At 30.1% G+C, this 17817-nt stretch overlaps 1 protein-coding gene across 6 annotated transcripts in view; it reads left to right on the forward strand.

Moving 5' to 3' along the window:
* LOC143228823 (echinoderm microtubule-associated protein-like 2) overlaps positions 1-17277 on the forward strand; it is a 58531-nt gene extending 41254 nt beyond the window's left edge. For 5 of the 6 annotated variants that reach the window (XM_076460214.1, XM_076460230.1, XM_076460199.1 and 2 more), the window contains 7 exons: positions 179-310; positions 4234-4390; positions 5777-5874; positions 9649-9736; positions 10116-10211; positions 10891-11021; positions 13162-17277. In XM_076460214.1, the coding sequence (XP_076316329.1) occupies positions 179-310; positions 4234-4390; positions 5777-5874; positions 9649-9736; positions 10116-10211; positions 10891-11021; positions 13162-13287 (828 nt within the window). In that variant the 3' untranslated portion in view covers positions 13288-17277. Of the gene's footprint in view, positions 1-178; positions 311-4233; positions 4391-5776; positions 5875-9648; positions 9737-10115; positions 10212-10890; positions 11022-13161 lie in introns of those variants that run through there. The other variant, XM_076460235.1, reaches the window with a different exon arrangement.
* The last annotated feature ends 540 nt before the right edge of the window (positions 17278-17817 follow it).

The raw sequence follows: 17817 nt of genomic DNA on the forward strand, positions 1-17817 counted from the left end.
ATGTGAGATCCTCTGTTTGTAGGAGTAGTGCTAATGGTTGTGCTGTCAGCAAAGTGTGCTAATGATTGTGCTATTAGCAAAAGTAGTGGTAGTACTAAGAGTAACAGGTATGTTGTTTTTGATAAGACATGGTGAGTGTAGCTGTGGTTCAAGTATTGAATTCATATCATGACTATAGGGTCAAACAGAAGAGTTGTGGGGACTTGCTATCCACCCGACACAGAACCAGTTTCTGAGTGGTGGTTATGATGGTAATGTGCATCTCTGGGATAGTATGTCCCATTCTGTAGTGTGGTGTAAAGATGTTGGGGTGAGTTGTATTTATTATTTACATTTTATATAAAAAACATAATGTTGATAAAGATGTTGTGTTAAAGTAAAGATATAGAAGTGAACTAACTGTGTTTAATTACAAGATAACATTTTTTACGGGAAATGTACATAAAGATACAGTGTAAATTGTGTTTATTAAATTTTACACAGGATACATAATGCCAGAAAATGCATGAATTCCCACACTTATATGTCATGATTTATTAACCCTTTTGAAATGAGCTTGGTATAATATACACAAGTTTATCTACACATTAAGTATTTATAACTTTTGATACAGCATGTGTATCTTCACAAAATTTGTTAGACTTATTAAAGATTACAAGTACTTGTATATGCAAAAAATGAGATTTTTAATGAAATATTTTACTGAAGATATGTTTGTGAAAATAAAGTTAGTGGTGTAAGTGTAAAGTGATTTCATGTTATGATTAAAACTATTCTTCATCCCAAAAATCTCAAACTTCCTAAATACATTTTAAAAGTTTGTTTTAAGTGAGACTTTATATTTTGTTATTTTCTATATTCTAACTATGTGGTGTCTGCCACTTAACTAAGCTCACAACCATCATAAAAATTATGAAATAAATATAAATTATGCTTTTTCAATGTTAGAATGACTGCATATTATAACACAAAAATACAAATGTTTAGTCTAAGTAGTCTCATAATGTTACATATGAACATATATATTTATTATTTATTACATTAACTTTCCAGTCATGGCATCTAACATTACATAGCTTGCATTGATATGGTGCACATGCATTCTGGTCACGTATCCAGTATTATAAAACTGACATCTGGTTTTTTCTTTATCTTGGCTGTGTGTTAGTGGACTAGTATTTTGTAATATACAGTCACATTTAAATTATTATGCAGTATACGTGTGTGCATTTCTATATCTGTATATATATATATATACACACACACACATTATTACTATTTAAAAATATATTATTAAATTTATTTTTCTTAAAATACAGAACAATAAATCAAGAAGTAAAGCAAAACAGTTATCTCTTCTTGCTGTGACCTTTATGCTCAGTTGTTACTGGATGTAGGTTGCTAAGCCTTTTGAAATTTTGCATGTGGAGAATATCAAACAAATTGTTTTTAGGTTTTATATGTATAGTTGAATAATCAAAAACTCATATCTACGCTGATACTATAGAATTCCACTATAACCTATTAAGCTTAGTAACCAAGGTTTTTATAACATTTTATAAAATGTGAAACTTTGAGCAGACTATAGACACAACCTACCTCCTTGAAAACTTGGATGAAAAGAATGTGGAAGCCTTTTCAAAGATTAAGATGGTGGGGCAAACCACTCTGATGACATTCTAAGATGTCAATTGGTTTTTCACATGTTATATGTTAAAGTAAGTGTTTATAAGGAACTATTTCAAACAATGGAAAGAGTTGAACCAGGGACACCACAGTTGGTTCAGTACATAAGCCATACCTCAGCAAAATAAAAAGATATGAGGTTCATATTTTATATTCTGGCTTGTCGATATTAGTAATCTGAGTTCCTAACTTGTACGAAATTATAAACTTAGTATTTTGACATCACAAATGCCCAATTTTAAACCACTGCATTCAGCATACCACTAAAATCTATATTTAAATGTGTTCTTTTAATATGTACTTTTAAATTAAAGAATTAATTCATATATGATATTAAAAGTTTGAATTATAATGTACAGTTTGATTCCAAACTTATTGACATAAATTTATAAAATAGTAATTCATTAAAATTTTGAATAGAAGTCAACAAATGCGATGACATGGCCTTTGAACCCTGACCCATTGCACAAGGGTTAATGGGTTGCAACAAGTATTAGCATAAACTGCAAAACAAAATATGGTAAAGCATAAACATATTTGTATTATAAAAGGTATTGGGCCTTAAATGTTATTGAATAAACAAAACAAAACCACTAAATATTAGAGCACCACTACACTTCAGTGAAATATATTAGACTAGTAATTCATTTCTACGTTTGAGTATGGGTCTCAGAAAAGTATGTGTGTACTTAGGTTGGTTATGAGGTGAGAAAGCTTGGAAACCCCTGGTTTATGGTACTGGGAAAGTTTTGTTTAATACTAGATGCTTATGGTTTATATGGGAAATATAACATCAGTAAAGATACAGGTTTGAGTCCTGTTTTATATAAAAAGTATAATATAAGTAAAGATGCAAGTATGAATAATTTAAGACAAACTGTAACATCAGTGAAGATGCATGTGTGGGTCATTTTTCATACAGGAAATATAATATTAGTAAAGATGCAGGTGTGAGCCATGTTCATCTTGGGTCACGATTGTAAGTAAAACAAAATGCACAACCTAGTTAACTGATGAATGAAGTTATTGTCAATGCTGTAAGTGTAGCTAGTAGTTTAGCCTCCAGTTTTGACTTTAAGTCACACACTCAAGCCCTTTTCTGGCCACCTTTTTGTTCATGCCTAAAGTGTGTTTGATTAGATATCTTGACTTTGTCAATGCACACCAAGAAACCATAGCAAAGAAGAAAGTGACACTCGATAGTAACCAACATTAGCATTGAGATTGGAATCCCATTATTCAGAGTATACTTTTAGTTTATAGAACCATCTAAATTCTTTAAAATATATGAGGATAGTTTCCTCAAAAACAGTGTTAATATCTAGATTAACAGTTTCTTGTAATGCTCTACAGTTATATCAAACATCATTATTTATACTAATTGCTTTAGCTAATATCATGTGGCACTAAACTCTTTAATTTGGTAAATTTCATAAAATTTGAGAAAAATAACCATCCACCCATGTGGTTCTTTTGAAAAAGTGAGCAAGACACTGCTAATCTAGTTTGCCTGACCTAACTAATGCTTTTGTATTTGCATGTACATTTACCTTATAGTTTTGTTGCTTTAAATTAGGCTTGTTTAATTGGATTGCCAAAAAACTAAAAATGATCCACTTTTACCCTTGGATAAAGCTGTAGTTAAAATTTTAGACCAATCATTCATGTGATGTTTTTCATAAACGTGAAGAAAAAATTAGGTCAAAATTCAATATTTTTGTTGAATAACTTTGCACATATCATTTATATTTAAACTAAATTTGAAATTTTAGTGTAGGTTGTAAATATGAAAAAAATTCATGAAAGTTAAATATGTTTTCTCCTTAAAATAAAATTTGCATACTTTCAGTGTAAAGAAATAAAAAAAAGGAAAACTTCAAGTTAAGTTGCAGATTTTATATCATGTGCATTTCTTGATGGATTACTTTGAAATTCAGTGTGTGAAGTAAGGTTCAGTATACTGAAAATATGTGTTAATTTGGATTACCACAGTTTAAGCTACAGAATGTGTAAAATCACTAAACTATCACAGTTTGTCCTGTGGGTTATTTTGGCTTTAAGATGCACTATTGTGTGTTTTGATCAGTAAATCTACAAGGTTGGATTGGTTTTTTTATGAAACAACTGCATAAGTTTCAAGCAACATAATATTTATAAATATCTCAGGGGTGCATTTTGCTTAGTTAAGTTATGTGGCATAATGCCCATTCATATTTATTTGTTTCTGTTATATTATTAATTTTTGTTTATTTTCATGTTTATTAGATTCAGATATAGAATTCATTGTTCTTGATTAGTTTTAAACATTATTTGTTATTGTTTTTCAATCTCCATTAACTATTTTGTAATGGGTGATCTGTTTTTTTTCAATAATGTTTTCTTTGCAGGTATAACTTGAAATGTAATTGAAATTTAGATCAATTTTTTCTTGTCACATTTCTCTTCTCTGAGTAATTTTCTTATTTGCCTAATGTGTAATTGTAACTATAAGTAAATATTAAGAAATATAATTTATTCTTCAATCTAAGTGATGCCTAAAACTTACAGGAGCCAGTTCAGTCTGCCTGTTTTTCCCCTGATGGAAACGTTATCTTACTAGCAACTGTGAGTGGACGATGGGTGGCAATGGATGCAGCTACCAGACAAGTGTACATTGTTAACTGTGATATAAACCAAGTAATTGACTGTATCAAGTTCTCACCTGGTAAGAGCTTTTATAACAGTGATGATAATATAATTATCAAATATTTTCATCTCAGAAACAACTTGTTTGAGATAAATGTCATGAAGTTAGTGTTATTACAAAAAAAACAACATATAGGTGTTTTTATTTTACTGTGTTTTTTCAGTTATACTTTCATAAATACTTCCTGTATTTATAAAGAAAGTAAATGAAAAAAAAAGGCTTTCCATGGCCTGATGTCAGGCTGCTTGACTTGCAATCTGAGAGCCATGGGATTAAATCATTATTACTGAATGTACTTGCCTTTTTAGTTCTGGGAATATTATGCTGTGATGGTCAGTTTCACTATTCATTGGTAAAAGAGCAGCTAAAGAGTTGATGGCAGTTGGTGGTGCTGAATAGTTGCTGTGGGAGTGTTATTATGTGATGGCCAATTTCACTTTTTGTTGGCAAAAGAGTTGATGGTGGGTGAAGTTAAATGGTTATTTTTCTCTAGTCTATTACTGCTAAATTGGAGAAGGCTAGCACAGATAGACTTTTGTGTATCTTTGCATGAAATTCAAAGCAAACAAAACTAAATTTAAAAATATTATTTCACGAGAAGAATTCACAACTTGCCAGTAAAAAGTATAGATGCATTTAAAAAATTCATCAAAAGTACTATCAGCTTTGGAACCACCATGATGTCACATTTAGTTCAACTACGGTTATAAATCTGAATACTTTGTTAACATCTACATAATGGTTATCGAGCAAAAGAAAAAAAGTTTTGGAAAGGTTGTAATTCACACAATGTTGAGATGTAAACAGAAGTAAAAACATAACATTCAGATAAGAATATATCAACTGACATTTTGAGCAACTGTTCTTCATCAAACTGAATTTCATTTTCATAATAAACCTGGAGAAGTGTTGTTCAAAATGTTGCTTGATAAAACAATTTGTTTCTATCTAAACATTCTATTTTTACACTGATTTTATTTTAAAAGTAAAAAGTGACTGTATCCACATTTACAGTAAACTTTAGATCACCTGTAATATGATAAAATGTTGTGTCTTTTACAGATATCATATTACAGTTTTCATTCTCAATACACCTTCAGGCTATTAAGTTTGTTAAACTAATGTTAAAACAACACTGGAATCAGTGATTACAAAAGTCATCTGTAGAAACAAGATCTGTCAACACTTGATGTCAGCACTGAATTTTGGACTGTGCCCCTGTTTAATATGATTTCCTCTCCCAATCTTTATACATATATATATTATGGCTCATTTTAATAGCATTTATTATTCTATATATTTTTAAACTTAACAGATTGTTATTGTATTTTAATGACACCACATGATGTCGTTATAAAAGTTGTATTAATTATTATTTTAAAAAATTATAAAATTCTGTTTCAGATGGTAAACTCTTGGCTGCTGGTTCCCATGACAGCAACCTGTACATTTATCAAGTTCAGGAAGATTTCAAGAAGTATAGCAGGATTGGGAAATGTTCAGTAAGATTGAATATGTTCTTGTATCATCACATTTTGATTGAATTGTGTTATTTTAACAAGTTATGACTCAACAACTTTTGTTCTGCATGTTTTAAATATTTAGTTACTCATATTTTTGTTTAGTGTAACAGTAGATTGTTTACTTCTGTGATTTTTCAAATGGTATAAAGGAAATTTTAAGTTTTTTCAAAGGATATTTAATATATTGTGCCCTAACCCTAACAAGTTAAAAACACTTCAAACATAAATGTGCAATTAAAATCAAAGTAGATATCACCACATTATTATTACAGAAATGATAAATGTAGTTTCCTTACAAATCTTCAGAAACACCTACATTTTAACACTTGAAATGTAAAAATTTAGAGCACTGTTTATGAAGTTAAATTATTTAGTATTTAAACAGTTTTAGTACTGCCTTTGAATTTATTTGTTTTCATCATTTGCATCATTCCACAAATAACTTAACAAAAATTAATTATTTTTTTATGATTATTTAACTTTCATAGGAAAACACTAGGGTTTTTTATGTATAAATGTTTATAAAAATGTGGGTCTTCAATAGAAAATATTCCACTTCTGTGAAGTGATTTAAATTAGATACAATGTTGTGTGAAACATAACTGCATTTATAGTCTTCTCAGAAGAGTGGTGAGATCATACAGTTACCTCAACTTGTGTTTGTAACCATAATTTTTACCTCAGTAATATATAGTGCATATATTGAATTTTGGACAAACTACAAGTCTGTACATTTTGGAAGTATATCTCATTTTTATTCTAGATGGGACAAAGTTTGATGGCTAAAGTTAATAAATAATTATTTTCATAGGAATGTAATCATACTTTTATTATAAAGTGTATATATGCATATGCGTGCATGCATGTGTGTGTATATATATATTAGTGAAAATAAATACATCTTAAGCAAGTTAAATAAACAATCACAAGGAAGGACTGTGTTAAAAACAGCAAATCCAAACCTCTGACTAATTATATTATTTTGTTTTAACTTAAAAAACAGGCTGAAACAAAAATAAATTAAACAAAAAAAAGTTGCATTAATTGAAAAGATCGCAGGGTACAAGCTGAAATGTGGGATTATAAAATGTACACTACGTGTTGGAGATGATTGAGGAAGTAGGACCCACATTGTGATGGGGATATACCATCTGTCAGTGTTAACCTACATTTGCCAGTCTCACATAAGAAATAAATATAATGTGCAGTCTCAGTACCTAGTTTTAGAAAGTATTTGAAGTGCATTCTCAGTGTGATCTTGCAAAATATATGAGAGAATTGTGGATTTTCATGTTGGAAGCATATAATGGTATAGTCTCATTATCTTATCATGGAAATATGTAAGATAAGGTATGAGTATCTCATATTATAAATATGTAACATACAATCTCAGTATGTCAATTTAAGGAATAGAGTAACATGAATAAGTGTATAATATGGAACTGTTTTGATTTAGGAAAGAAACTCAATATCCCAGTTGTTTTCAGAAAGTTGACTTCTTCATCTGGGATAAATAGCAAGTAAACATTGTAAGCATGTTGAACAGATATATGGTGGATGTACGGAAAGTGAGACACTTCACATTTCTAAGATTAGGACATTAATTGTGAAATAACACTGCATGTGTGATACATAGGTGAAAGGAAAGAAAGAGAAAGAATAGTTTTGGAATAAGAATTGCTTATGAGTATGTTTGTGCAAAAAGTAATGTCCAGAACAATTGGGTGTTATTTTTTTTCAACACTGAACACTTAATAACACAGGGTTTCTCTTCTGATTCTAGTTTTGTTCTGCTGATTTTGCACAAGTTTGAATGTCACAAGTATTTTAACTTATAATATCTGGTATTTTAAACTGAATGTTAGTTAAGTGATGAATACATCTGACTGCAAATGCAGTTTGTTTAAAACTATGGTGTTTAGCAGGATATTTACCATGTGTCAAACAATAGGTTTTATAGCACACTGTGGTGTTGAAAATATCACACTATCATTTTATAGTTTTAATGAAGGATAATACCATATGGAAATGATATTTGACCCTAAAACTCAAAACTAAGAACTTAATTTTATATGTTCTAGATTGACCTCAGTGTGCTGGTTATGATTTCTTTTTTAAATTTATATATCTTGACTCAGAAAGAATGATTTGTTGTTTTTCCTTAGATAAAAATTTCTACATGGTAAATTTTTTGAATAAATTCTTTATAAAAACTGTACTTTGTATAAAGGTAAAATGTTAGGACCTGTTAATAGAATGTTTTTCCAAGCCAAGGCTTTGTTGTAATGAGTTTTTTTTTTTGCTTTGTGTAACTAGTATTCTGGATTTTTGTGTATTGTGAAGTATTTATACAGTTTATTCCTCGATGATATTCTATCTTGATTTGAAAGAAATATGTGTATTTGTCTTCTAATTCCTTAGGGTTTTGTATTTGGACCTGTCAAGTATGGTTTCATTGACTAAGAATGATTCAGGATGTGTCAATAAGTGGTTATTTTTCTTTTAAAATTTGTAGATTCAACAACTTCAGTGCTGTCTAAATATAGATGAGTCAGTGGGGGATAGGGGAGGCACTAATGGAATTTCTCCAGTATCCTCTTTTATTACATGGGTACACATACAGTGTGCATGATTTCAATCAATGCTGGCAAATTTAGGACAAAAACAGAAATTTATATTCGTGATTGGTAAAACATTAATTCTACAACTACGTTTTTAATACATACTTTAAATATAGACACTTGTATGAAGTAACAGGTTTTTAAGTCACATGTTACTTATCATTTTTTGATAAAGAAATCAAATTTTATTTAAATAATCAAGCCAAGTAGATATGAATAAATTTATTCTTATATTCTTATTATTATATTATAATGCCACTGGTTTATTTTGGGAATAAAAAACTTTAATAAACCTGCATTTCATGGGTTGTTACAAATTTACCATCTCTTTACCTCTTCTACTTATTGTTATTTAACACAAAAAAGTTTTATTATTGCCTCGTTTAAAATTATCAAGTGTAAACTCATTCAGTTTATATGGAATAACTCGCTAACTGTAGTTACAGTGTAATAGAATGGTTCACTTTAAAATCAAGTGGGCAAGTTTATTAAATGAGCCTACTTACTTTAGTTTTTCATAATCTTTATGGAAGTTGGGATTATACTTAAATGCAAGTTTAGGGTATTGAGTGTTAGAAATGTCGATCCAAAAGCATTATAAAAGAAATGAATAATTCCTTTAGACCAAGAAGTAAGTTTTGTTAAACATAATTTAATTATGCCAACATTGATATTTGATAAATTATTTATAATAATTATTGTATAAATTTAACTGTAGATGTTTTTAAGGCTATGAGACAGTTACGTGTTTATAAAGACATTTGTCAGAAATAAGCTGATATATTTGAGATCAATAATAATCAATGTCAGAGCTTCTGATTTTAAACAAATGGATTTTGATAATTTGGTTTGACAGTTTATATTTACTACAGACATAGAATCACCTAACTTTTAGATGCTTTTCATATTTGTTACATCACTAAAATCAGGGGTTCAATTCTCTTTGGTAGAGAGCAGATAGCCCGATGTGGCATCAAAAATAAACACATGCATACAAATGGCTTTCATTTGCAACATCAGTCATTCCATCTTTAATTACAAGATAAGTCTAGCACCAACTAATTATTTTGGTACTATTTTTTAGCTTCTCTTCTGATTATTTTAAGATAATTTGTTACATCTTTGATTCCAGGGGCACTCTAGCTTTCTGACTCACTTTGACTGGTCTGAAAACAGCACATATATTCAGACAACAGCAGGAGATCATGAACTGTTATTCTGTGAGTTTCTATTATGTTTTTTTTATTATGTACAATTAAACTTTCCCTGATTATTTGTCAGTCAAGTGTCTTGTAGCTATGTATAGATTATCGTTGTGTAAAATGATCAGTTTTTGGATAATTTCTATTATTTTAGCAGTGAAGTTGGGAAATTTTGTCAATTTCTGTTATGAAATACACAAGTAATGTAGAAAGAGTGCAATGGTGTGATCTAGCTATATTGTAAAGGACAGCAGCTGTGCTTTTGTTTTACTTGTTCATTAGAATTAGAATAGACATGTGCAATCATATGTGTGTCAGTGTACTAAATCCCTCTTGATATAATTTGATGTAGGTTTACAGAAACACTAAACGTAAGATAATTAATGTTTTTTCCCAGGGAATGCTTCAGTTTGTAGACAAGTAACAAATGCTGATGTAGTCAGAGACATAGTGTGGGAGACACAAACTTGCACCATTGGGTTTAATGTTCTTGGTATGGCCACATTTCATATTATATTTTAGTTTTCACTGAAATTCCCTGTTGTAACTTCTTATTTATTACTTTTGTAAGAGAAATTGTTTATCTATCTACTTGGAGAAGCTGTGAACAAGGACAGCTAATTTGTATGTTTTTGTTTTCTCATTTATTGAGTGTCTTGGAGAATGTATATATTAAGTTGGACAAGTAACTTGTTTTGCTTTTAGTGACATGGGTTTTCATTTGTGTAATACTTTTATTGTTTTGTATCATGATTTTCTGTGACTCACTGTTAAAACTGGAATTTTTACCCTTGTCAGAGTTAGCATGTTAATATTCTTTCACACTTGGAAACCTTTGTATAAATGAAATAAGAATAAAACTAATTTATTAAAACACGCACTTAAAAATTTGACCTTTGAATTTCATATGATCTATTATAGATTTCTTTATGTTGTACCACTAACATCAATTTCATAATGAATGTTTTCATACTTAATTTGGAGGTTAATTTCATTACAATTTATGATAAATTTCTTGTAATGTGTAGTGGAAATAAGCTGCCTCTAATTCAATATATTATTTACTTAATGAAAAAATTATCTTTAAAGTTTGTAAATTTAAAGGTCTTTAGAACAGGAATTTGAAATGGGACACTAATAAAAGCAAAAAAAATACTCCTTTCCATCCTCAGGAATTTGGCCTGACAATGCTGATGGATCTGATGTCAATACTTGTGACAGATCTCATAATAAAAAGTTGTTAGTGACAGGTGATGACTTTGGAAAAGTAAAACTCTTCTCCTCCCCAGCGTGCCAGCCTAAGGTAATTATTAAACATATTTTATTGCATTGTACACATTGGTTATCTTTATACATCCAACTTTCCATGTGCTCTTTCATAAAAGAGCAAATGAATGCCAAATTTTTCAGCTGGACCAATATTTCAAGGCATTGTGACTATTCACCTTTTGCTTCTGGAATATGAACCAGGAGTGACAGGTTCTATGTAAAAACACCAGACAACGTTAGTTGTACTTTTGGAGGTAAATAATGTAGTAACGAACGTGTGAACATACTAATACACCAGTTGATTGTACTCACCACAAGTGACTTAATTTCAACAGATGGCATTCCATCTTACCCATCTGACTGGACCAGTGAATGTTGATCTAGCCGATACTGCAATTCTCAGCTATTCTTATATAACTCTCTGTTGCATTACACAATCCATTTAAAAAAGTAATGAAAGAGTTAATGCTAGATATGTTTAGAAAGTGATACAATATTATTTGCATCTTGGTTTGAAGATTAGTGTTATATGAAGTAACTCTGTAACAGAGATTTCCATAACTAAAGACATATATTAATCATAATCAAATATTATTCATTCAGCATCACTTTAATTTGCAGTTTGCCTCATAAAGATTAATCATACAGTACTGCAATTTTTTTTATTAGAGAACAGTCTAATTTTACATTACTCTGTAGTCATGTTTAGAGATCATCTTACAATACCACATTCCTCTTGTTGTTCTTGGGTGCAAACCTTACAGTATCATTAACAATACCTTTTTGGGTGAAACCGTGGTTGTTAAAGAGAAGTACTTGTTTTTTTTTTTGTTTTTTTTTTCCCAATTCTGTATTTACAGTACCACATTATTCTCTGGTCATGTTTACAACTGAGAACTAATTATCACATTCAAATGCAACCTTATTGGAACATCAAGTATATAGTATCAGTTTTACACAGTATATTCCAAAAATCAATTTAACACAAAAAATATGATACCCTATAACCTGATTGCCTCTGAAAAGTGGGTCTTTCTCTTCAGGGGCAAACACAATAACATTTAGGGACTGAATATGCTGTGGTAAATAACGTTTAAGACACCAATCATTCAATATCCTCTTCACTCAATAGTAAATAATGTTTATGGATCAAGGTTGAAGTATTCACACGCAATTAATGATTAGGAACTAAACATCCTTCACACTATAGTAGTGTGTAATGTTCAGGCATGAAATATCCTCTTCATATAGTAGTAACAATTAGAGATCAAGCATGCAATATCCACTTCACATGGTAGTAATGTTTAGAGATTCAGAATGTAGTATGCACTTCACACAGTAGTAACGTTTAGAGATTGAGAATGTAGTATGCACTTCACACAGTAGTAATGTTTAGAGATGAAGCATGCAGTATCCACTTCACACAGTAGTAATGTTTAGAGACTGATAATGTAGTATGCATTTCACATGGTAGTAATGTTTAGAGATTGAGAATGTAGTATGCATTTCACATGGTAGTAATGTTTAGAGATTGAGAATGTAGTATGCACTTCACACGGTAGTAATGTTTAGAGATGAAGCATGCAGTATCCACTTCACACGGTAGTAATGTTTAGAAGTCGAGCATGCAGTATCCACCTCACACAGTAGTAATGTTTAGAAGTCAAGCGTGCAGTATCCATTTCACACAGTAGTAATGTTTAGAAGTCAAGCATGCAGTATACATTTCACACAGTAGTAATGTTTAGAAGTCAAGCATGCAGTATCCATTTCACACAGTAGTAATGTTTAGAAGTCAAGCATGCAGTATCCATTTCACACAGTAGTAATGTTTAGAAGTCAAGCATGCAGTATCCATTTCACACAGTAGTAATATTTAGAAGTCAAGCATGCAGTATCCATTTCACACAGTAGTAATATTTAGAAGTCAAGCATGCAGTATCCACTTTACACAGTAGTAATGTTTAGTGATAATGTCTAAAAGATTAGCTTCATTTAGTATTATGATTTTGATTTAAAACCTTTAAAATTCATTGTTCTAGTTAAGTGTTGTTTTCAGTGTATACAGTTCTTGTTAGCAGATAATAACTGTTTTTATTGATTTGTACCCCTCTTCTGTGATAATTACTTTAAGAACACATTTTGTTACATATTTTCAATGTTTTCTCTTTCAGTGCATTTACCATATGTACAGTGGACACAGCAGTCATGTAACGGCTGTGAGTTTTCTCCCTGATGATACCCGAGTGATTAGCTTGGGTGGAAAAGACTGTAGCATCATGCAGTGGTCAGTTTGCTGAGATAGTGGATACGATGATTATGCATTGTTTTAGATGTGAATTTTTTTAAACAGTCGTTTTGTTGAAGGTTTACAATTTTCTGTTCAAAAATAATTGATAAAGGTTGACTAACAGCTTTACTTATTTTGAATATTTAGTTAAATACTCTTTCTGTGCAACTAACACTACACACAGTGCTTAGCATAATGTGGTAATGGTGGCGTTATACTGTTATGAGGGCATCTAAGTGCAGGGGCTTGTAGTCTGTACTGTCAAGCTGTGGACAGTATAGTCTGTCTGTGATACCTTATATAATTTAACCAAGATATTGGTGACGTCACATTTTGTTGTCTTGCAGTAGGCAGTAAAGTATTCTGTGATATCGTACGTGTTTTGAGCAAAACATTATTGATGCTACTTAGAACACACAGTTATTGTAGCCAGCATGCTGATTCATATGAGTAGAAAAGCTGAAAGCTAGAACAACTGAGTTTGAGCTTCAGTGGAAAGTAATTGTATTTGGTGTAGTGTAGCTGTACCATTTATTAATGAGATATAAATACCATGTTTATACTTGTTTCATTTTGTATTTTTCAAGTATTTTCATCTTATTTTAAAGAAAATGTTATAGAATATTTTCAGAAAGAGATTTTTATTTTGTTTTCAAAGAAATATATTTGTATATATCTATATATAAACCAAAGCAGCTGCATTTTAAATATATTTTAGATAAAAATTTAATGTTACCCGAAGTTGTTCCATCTAAGTCCAATAATCCGTGCTCATTATGCAATTTTCCTCCAGATATCAGAGCTGCTTTCTTTTATTCTGTTTTAGGTGATTAAAGTTTTTTGGGGTGAATTCAATGCAAGAATTTTATTAATGACAACATTTGCAATCACATGTTTAAAAGACTGTTTAGCAATTTGTGAAATATTTATTGTTAGTTATATATATTTTTATATGTGATCCAAAAGAAGTAGAATGTAGGTATATTAGATTTAGATGGAAAAAAATGAATAACAATTTGCAATAAGCATTATACAAATAATATTATTTTAAAATAGCTTCACTGTTCTAATGACTTTGGGAAATGAAACTATATGTATATATAAAGGTTAGTAAAGGCAAGTTTTGGATTCTTTTTTCTTTGTTTTAAGCACAGAAAGACACAGTTAAATTGGAATTTCTATTTCTCCATGTGAATGGTTACACGTTACTAATGTACAGTTTACAAAATCTTGCTTATAAACATTTAAATACTTGGTTTATTTACATCTATAGAATTGGTGCATATCTGATTTTTAATGTAATTATTTCATGTTTGCTCACTTGTGAGTCTGTTTTTCTTATAAGATTTACTTTATAAATTTTAATGAGTAGGTGGAAAAATAAGTATGTGATTAACAAATTTCTTTATCTTTGGTTTCACCAAAATGTTAGTGGGATCAAAATTTCTGAAGTGGAATTACGTGAAGTTGTACTTAAGTATTTTTGGGTGACATTTTGTGACATGATAATACTTGTGTATGCCTATTGAATACAATATCTTAAAACATTTTGAAAGAACACTTTTAAAAATGGATGTAAAAACTGTGAGGGATTTCACATTTCTTTTGTAACAGTAAAATGAAAGTTGAGCCTTACAGAGAAAGTCGACAACGTCATGTTGCTTTATATGTATTGTATATGTATATTAAAAACATGGGGAATAGAGGATATAATTAAATAAATTTTGGAACTGTAATAGCATTCATGAAAAACTATTTATTTTTAATTTTTAAAAAATTATTAACCAGATATTTTGGAGAAAAAAAAATGTATTCAAGGAGGAATTTGCCAGTTGAGTAATACAATTTATTTTACTTATTTAAAGGAAAGAAGTTTTTAAAAAAAATTTTTTAGGTTCTTAATTTATCTTGGTATCCATGTGATAAGAACCATCTAAAATGTCTATGTATAGGTAAATTGTTATCTCAGAGTTTGGTTTGGAATGGCCAGGTGGGTTAAGGCGTTCGATTCGTAATTCAAGTGTCGAGGGTTAGATCATGATCGCCACACATGCTTGCCCTTTCAGCCGTTATAATGTCAATCCCACTATTCATTGGTAAAAGAGTAGCCAAAGAGTTGAAGGTAGGTGGTGATGACTAGCTGCCTTCCCTTTAGTCTTACACTGCAGATAGCCCTTGATTAACTTTGTGTGAAGTTAAAAAAACAAACATCTCAAAATTTATTCAAATGGTAGTATGCATTTTACCTCAAAGGAACGAATTAGCAGAACATATATTTTGTATATCATATTTGTACAGGTTTAATGACTACTTGCAACACTCTCTGTTGTTCACTGATGTTATTTAGCTAATTTGAATATTGAAATATGATTTGTTATCCGTAAACTCTTTAAGTACTCACATAGTCTGATGAGAAGATTTAGAGCTTGTACTGAAATAACATATATATTTTAAACAATAAATGTTGTGTACATTGTCACGTTTTTCAATGGAAGTTATATTGTTAAAGGAGTGAATTGTAATATATTGAAACATTTAAATATGAAATAAGTAGTAGTTATTATGTAATATGTATACACTTCTATAAATGTCTATACATATGTGTATTTGTATGCATTAATTATTATCACTAAGAAACATGGCATTGATATTGTGTTACTGTTTTCATGCCGTTTAGTTAGAAAACTCTGTGTTTATTTTGTTATTTTGCAAATTGCAATTACACTATGCAGTTTAGATAAATATGTTACTAAAATCTAAGTTAATTGTATTTTAAATTTTGAAATTGTCTCGGCTGTTACAGTACCTTTGTGTTAGTATTATGCACGTCCAGTAGTAGTTCTTGTTCGTAGTAAGTTATACAGCTAATACATCTTAAGTTTCAAGACATCATGAAAAGTGTTTCATCACGGATGGAATTTATTAAGATGATCCTGATTCATTTTCCACTTGGATGTGTTTCCTTGAAATCCTTAAGTGATGTTAACAAATAAAATATTGAAACAGCTCAAATGTATTCCAAATGATAATTTTATTAACTGAGAGATTTAAATAACTTGCACAGATTGGTCAGAAATGTTAGTCTGTATAATAAATGGTCAAGCAATTCACCTGTTAACAAATTTCTTAGGATATGTAGAAACATTATTTGTGTAAGATGTTTTCTGGGTGATTTACTAAAACCTAAAAAGTCTTCCAGGAAGATTCCTAGTCTATTGTTAAAAGTACTTGTTCACAGGCCACTGACGAGATAGCGGGGAACTTATTTGTTGGTAAAAAGAAACTACCCAGTCTGGTTTATCTTAATTTTAACTGAAAATAGTTTGAAGTAGTAAGGTGACTGAAATCCATCAGTGTATATTGAGCTTAACAGTGAAACACAAGAAACATGGAGGTTTTCAAATAACGCACAGAGATATTCAGGAACCATTTAGAAGTACCTTGGTAGATATTGTGTAGTAAGCCAAGTACAGTATTATGGCTATAACTGCTTTCAAGGTGTACCTTTCTGCTCATTCTACTGCTGACCGTTGTGATACTTTGATCTTCTTTACCAAATAACAGGTGAAATTTTTAGTATATCAAGTGAAGTGTGAACAGGACAGTTGCTTTCTTAATGATGCTGAGAATGTGGCTTTATTGATATATAGATTGAATTTACTCCCAAGAGGTAAATCATAATATTAGCTAGGGATGCTGTATTTTAAGTAAAAAAATTATCTTTTAAGAAACAAAAATTTGTCTCAAAAAGATACATCCAAAACCACCCACTTCGGGAGTTTCCATATTGAACTTTTAATATTCAATAATTTGTAGTGTAAAGTAACTGCCAGACTGTTGAAACATGTTACTTGAAATGGTGATAAAAAAATAAATTGACTTAATCCTGTCTACAAGAACAGTATGTTCAACTTTCCTTTTATGAACAAAGTAATCTGAATTTTTCAATAACGATAAATGTTTGGATATGTTAAAGGAAAATAAAGAATGTTATACATATTTCATATGTATTTTTCTTTCCATTAACCAGTTAGAACCATTTTCTACAGATTTTTGTCTTCTTAAGCACTGGACTTTGTTATCAAATAACGTGACATAGTACACCATGCAGTGCATGTGTTTATATGACTGGAGTAATGCTAAAAAATTGTAGTTTATTTTTCTATCTTGATGTAAAAAGATGCAATAAAAATAAGAATTGTGAGATGAAAGTTGAAAGTGCATCACACTTTGCAGTTAATTTTATTTATTCTTGTAACATAAATTATTCAAAGGTACCTAAACAAAATAATCACATGAAAAGAAAAATTAATTTCTTGAACTGTAATAACGTTTAGAGATCAAACATGAAATGTCCACTTCACATAGTAGTAAAGATTAGGGATCAAGCATGAAGTATCCACTTCACATAGCAGTAAAGATTAGGGATCAAACATGAAGTATCCACTTCACATAGTAGTAATGATTATGGATCAAACATGTATCCACTTCACATAGTAGTAAAGATTAGGGATCAAACATGTATCCACTTCACATAGTA

This window comes from Tachypleus tridentatus, chromosome 1 (assembly GCF_004210375.1).
Source record: "Tachypleus tridentatus isolate NWPU-2018 chromosome 1, ASM421037v1, whole genome shotgun sequence".
Classification (NCBI taxonomy): Eukaryota; Metazoa; Arthropoda; class Merostomata; order Xiphosura; family Limulidae; genus Tachypleus; species Tachypleus tridentatus.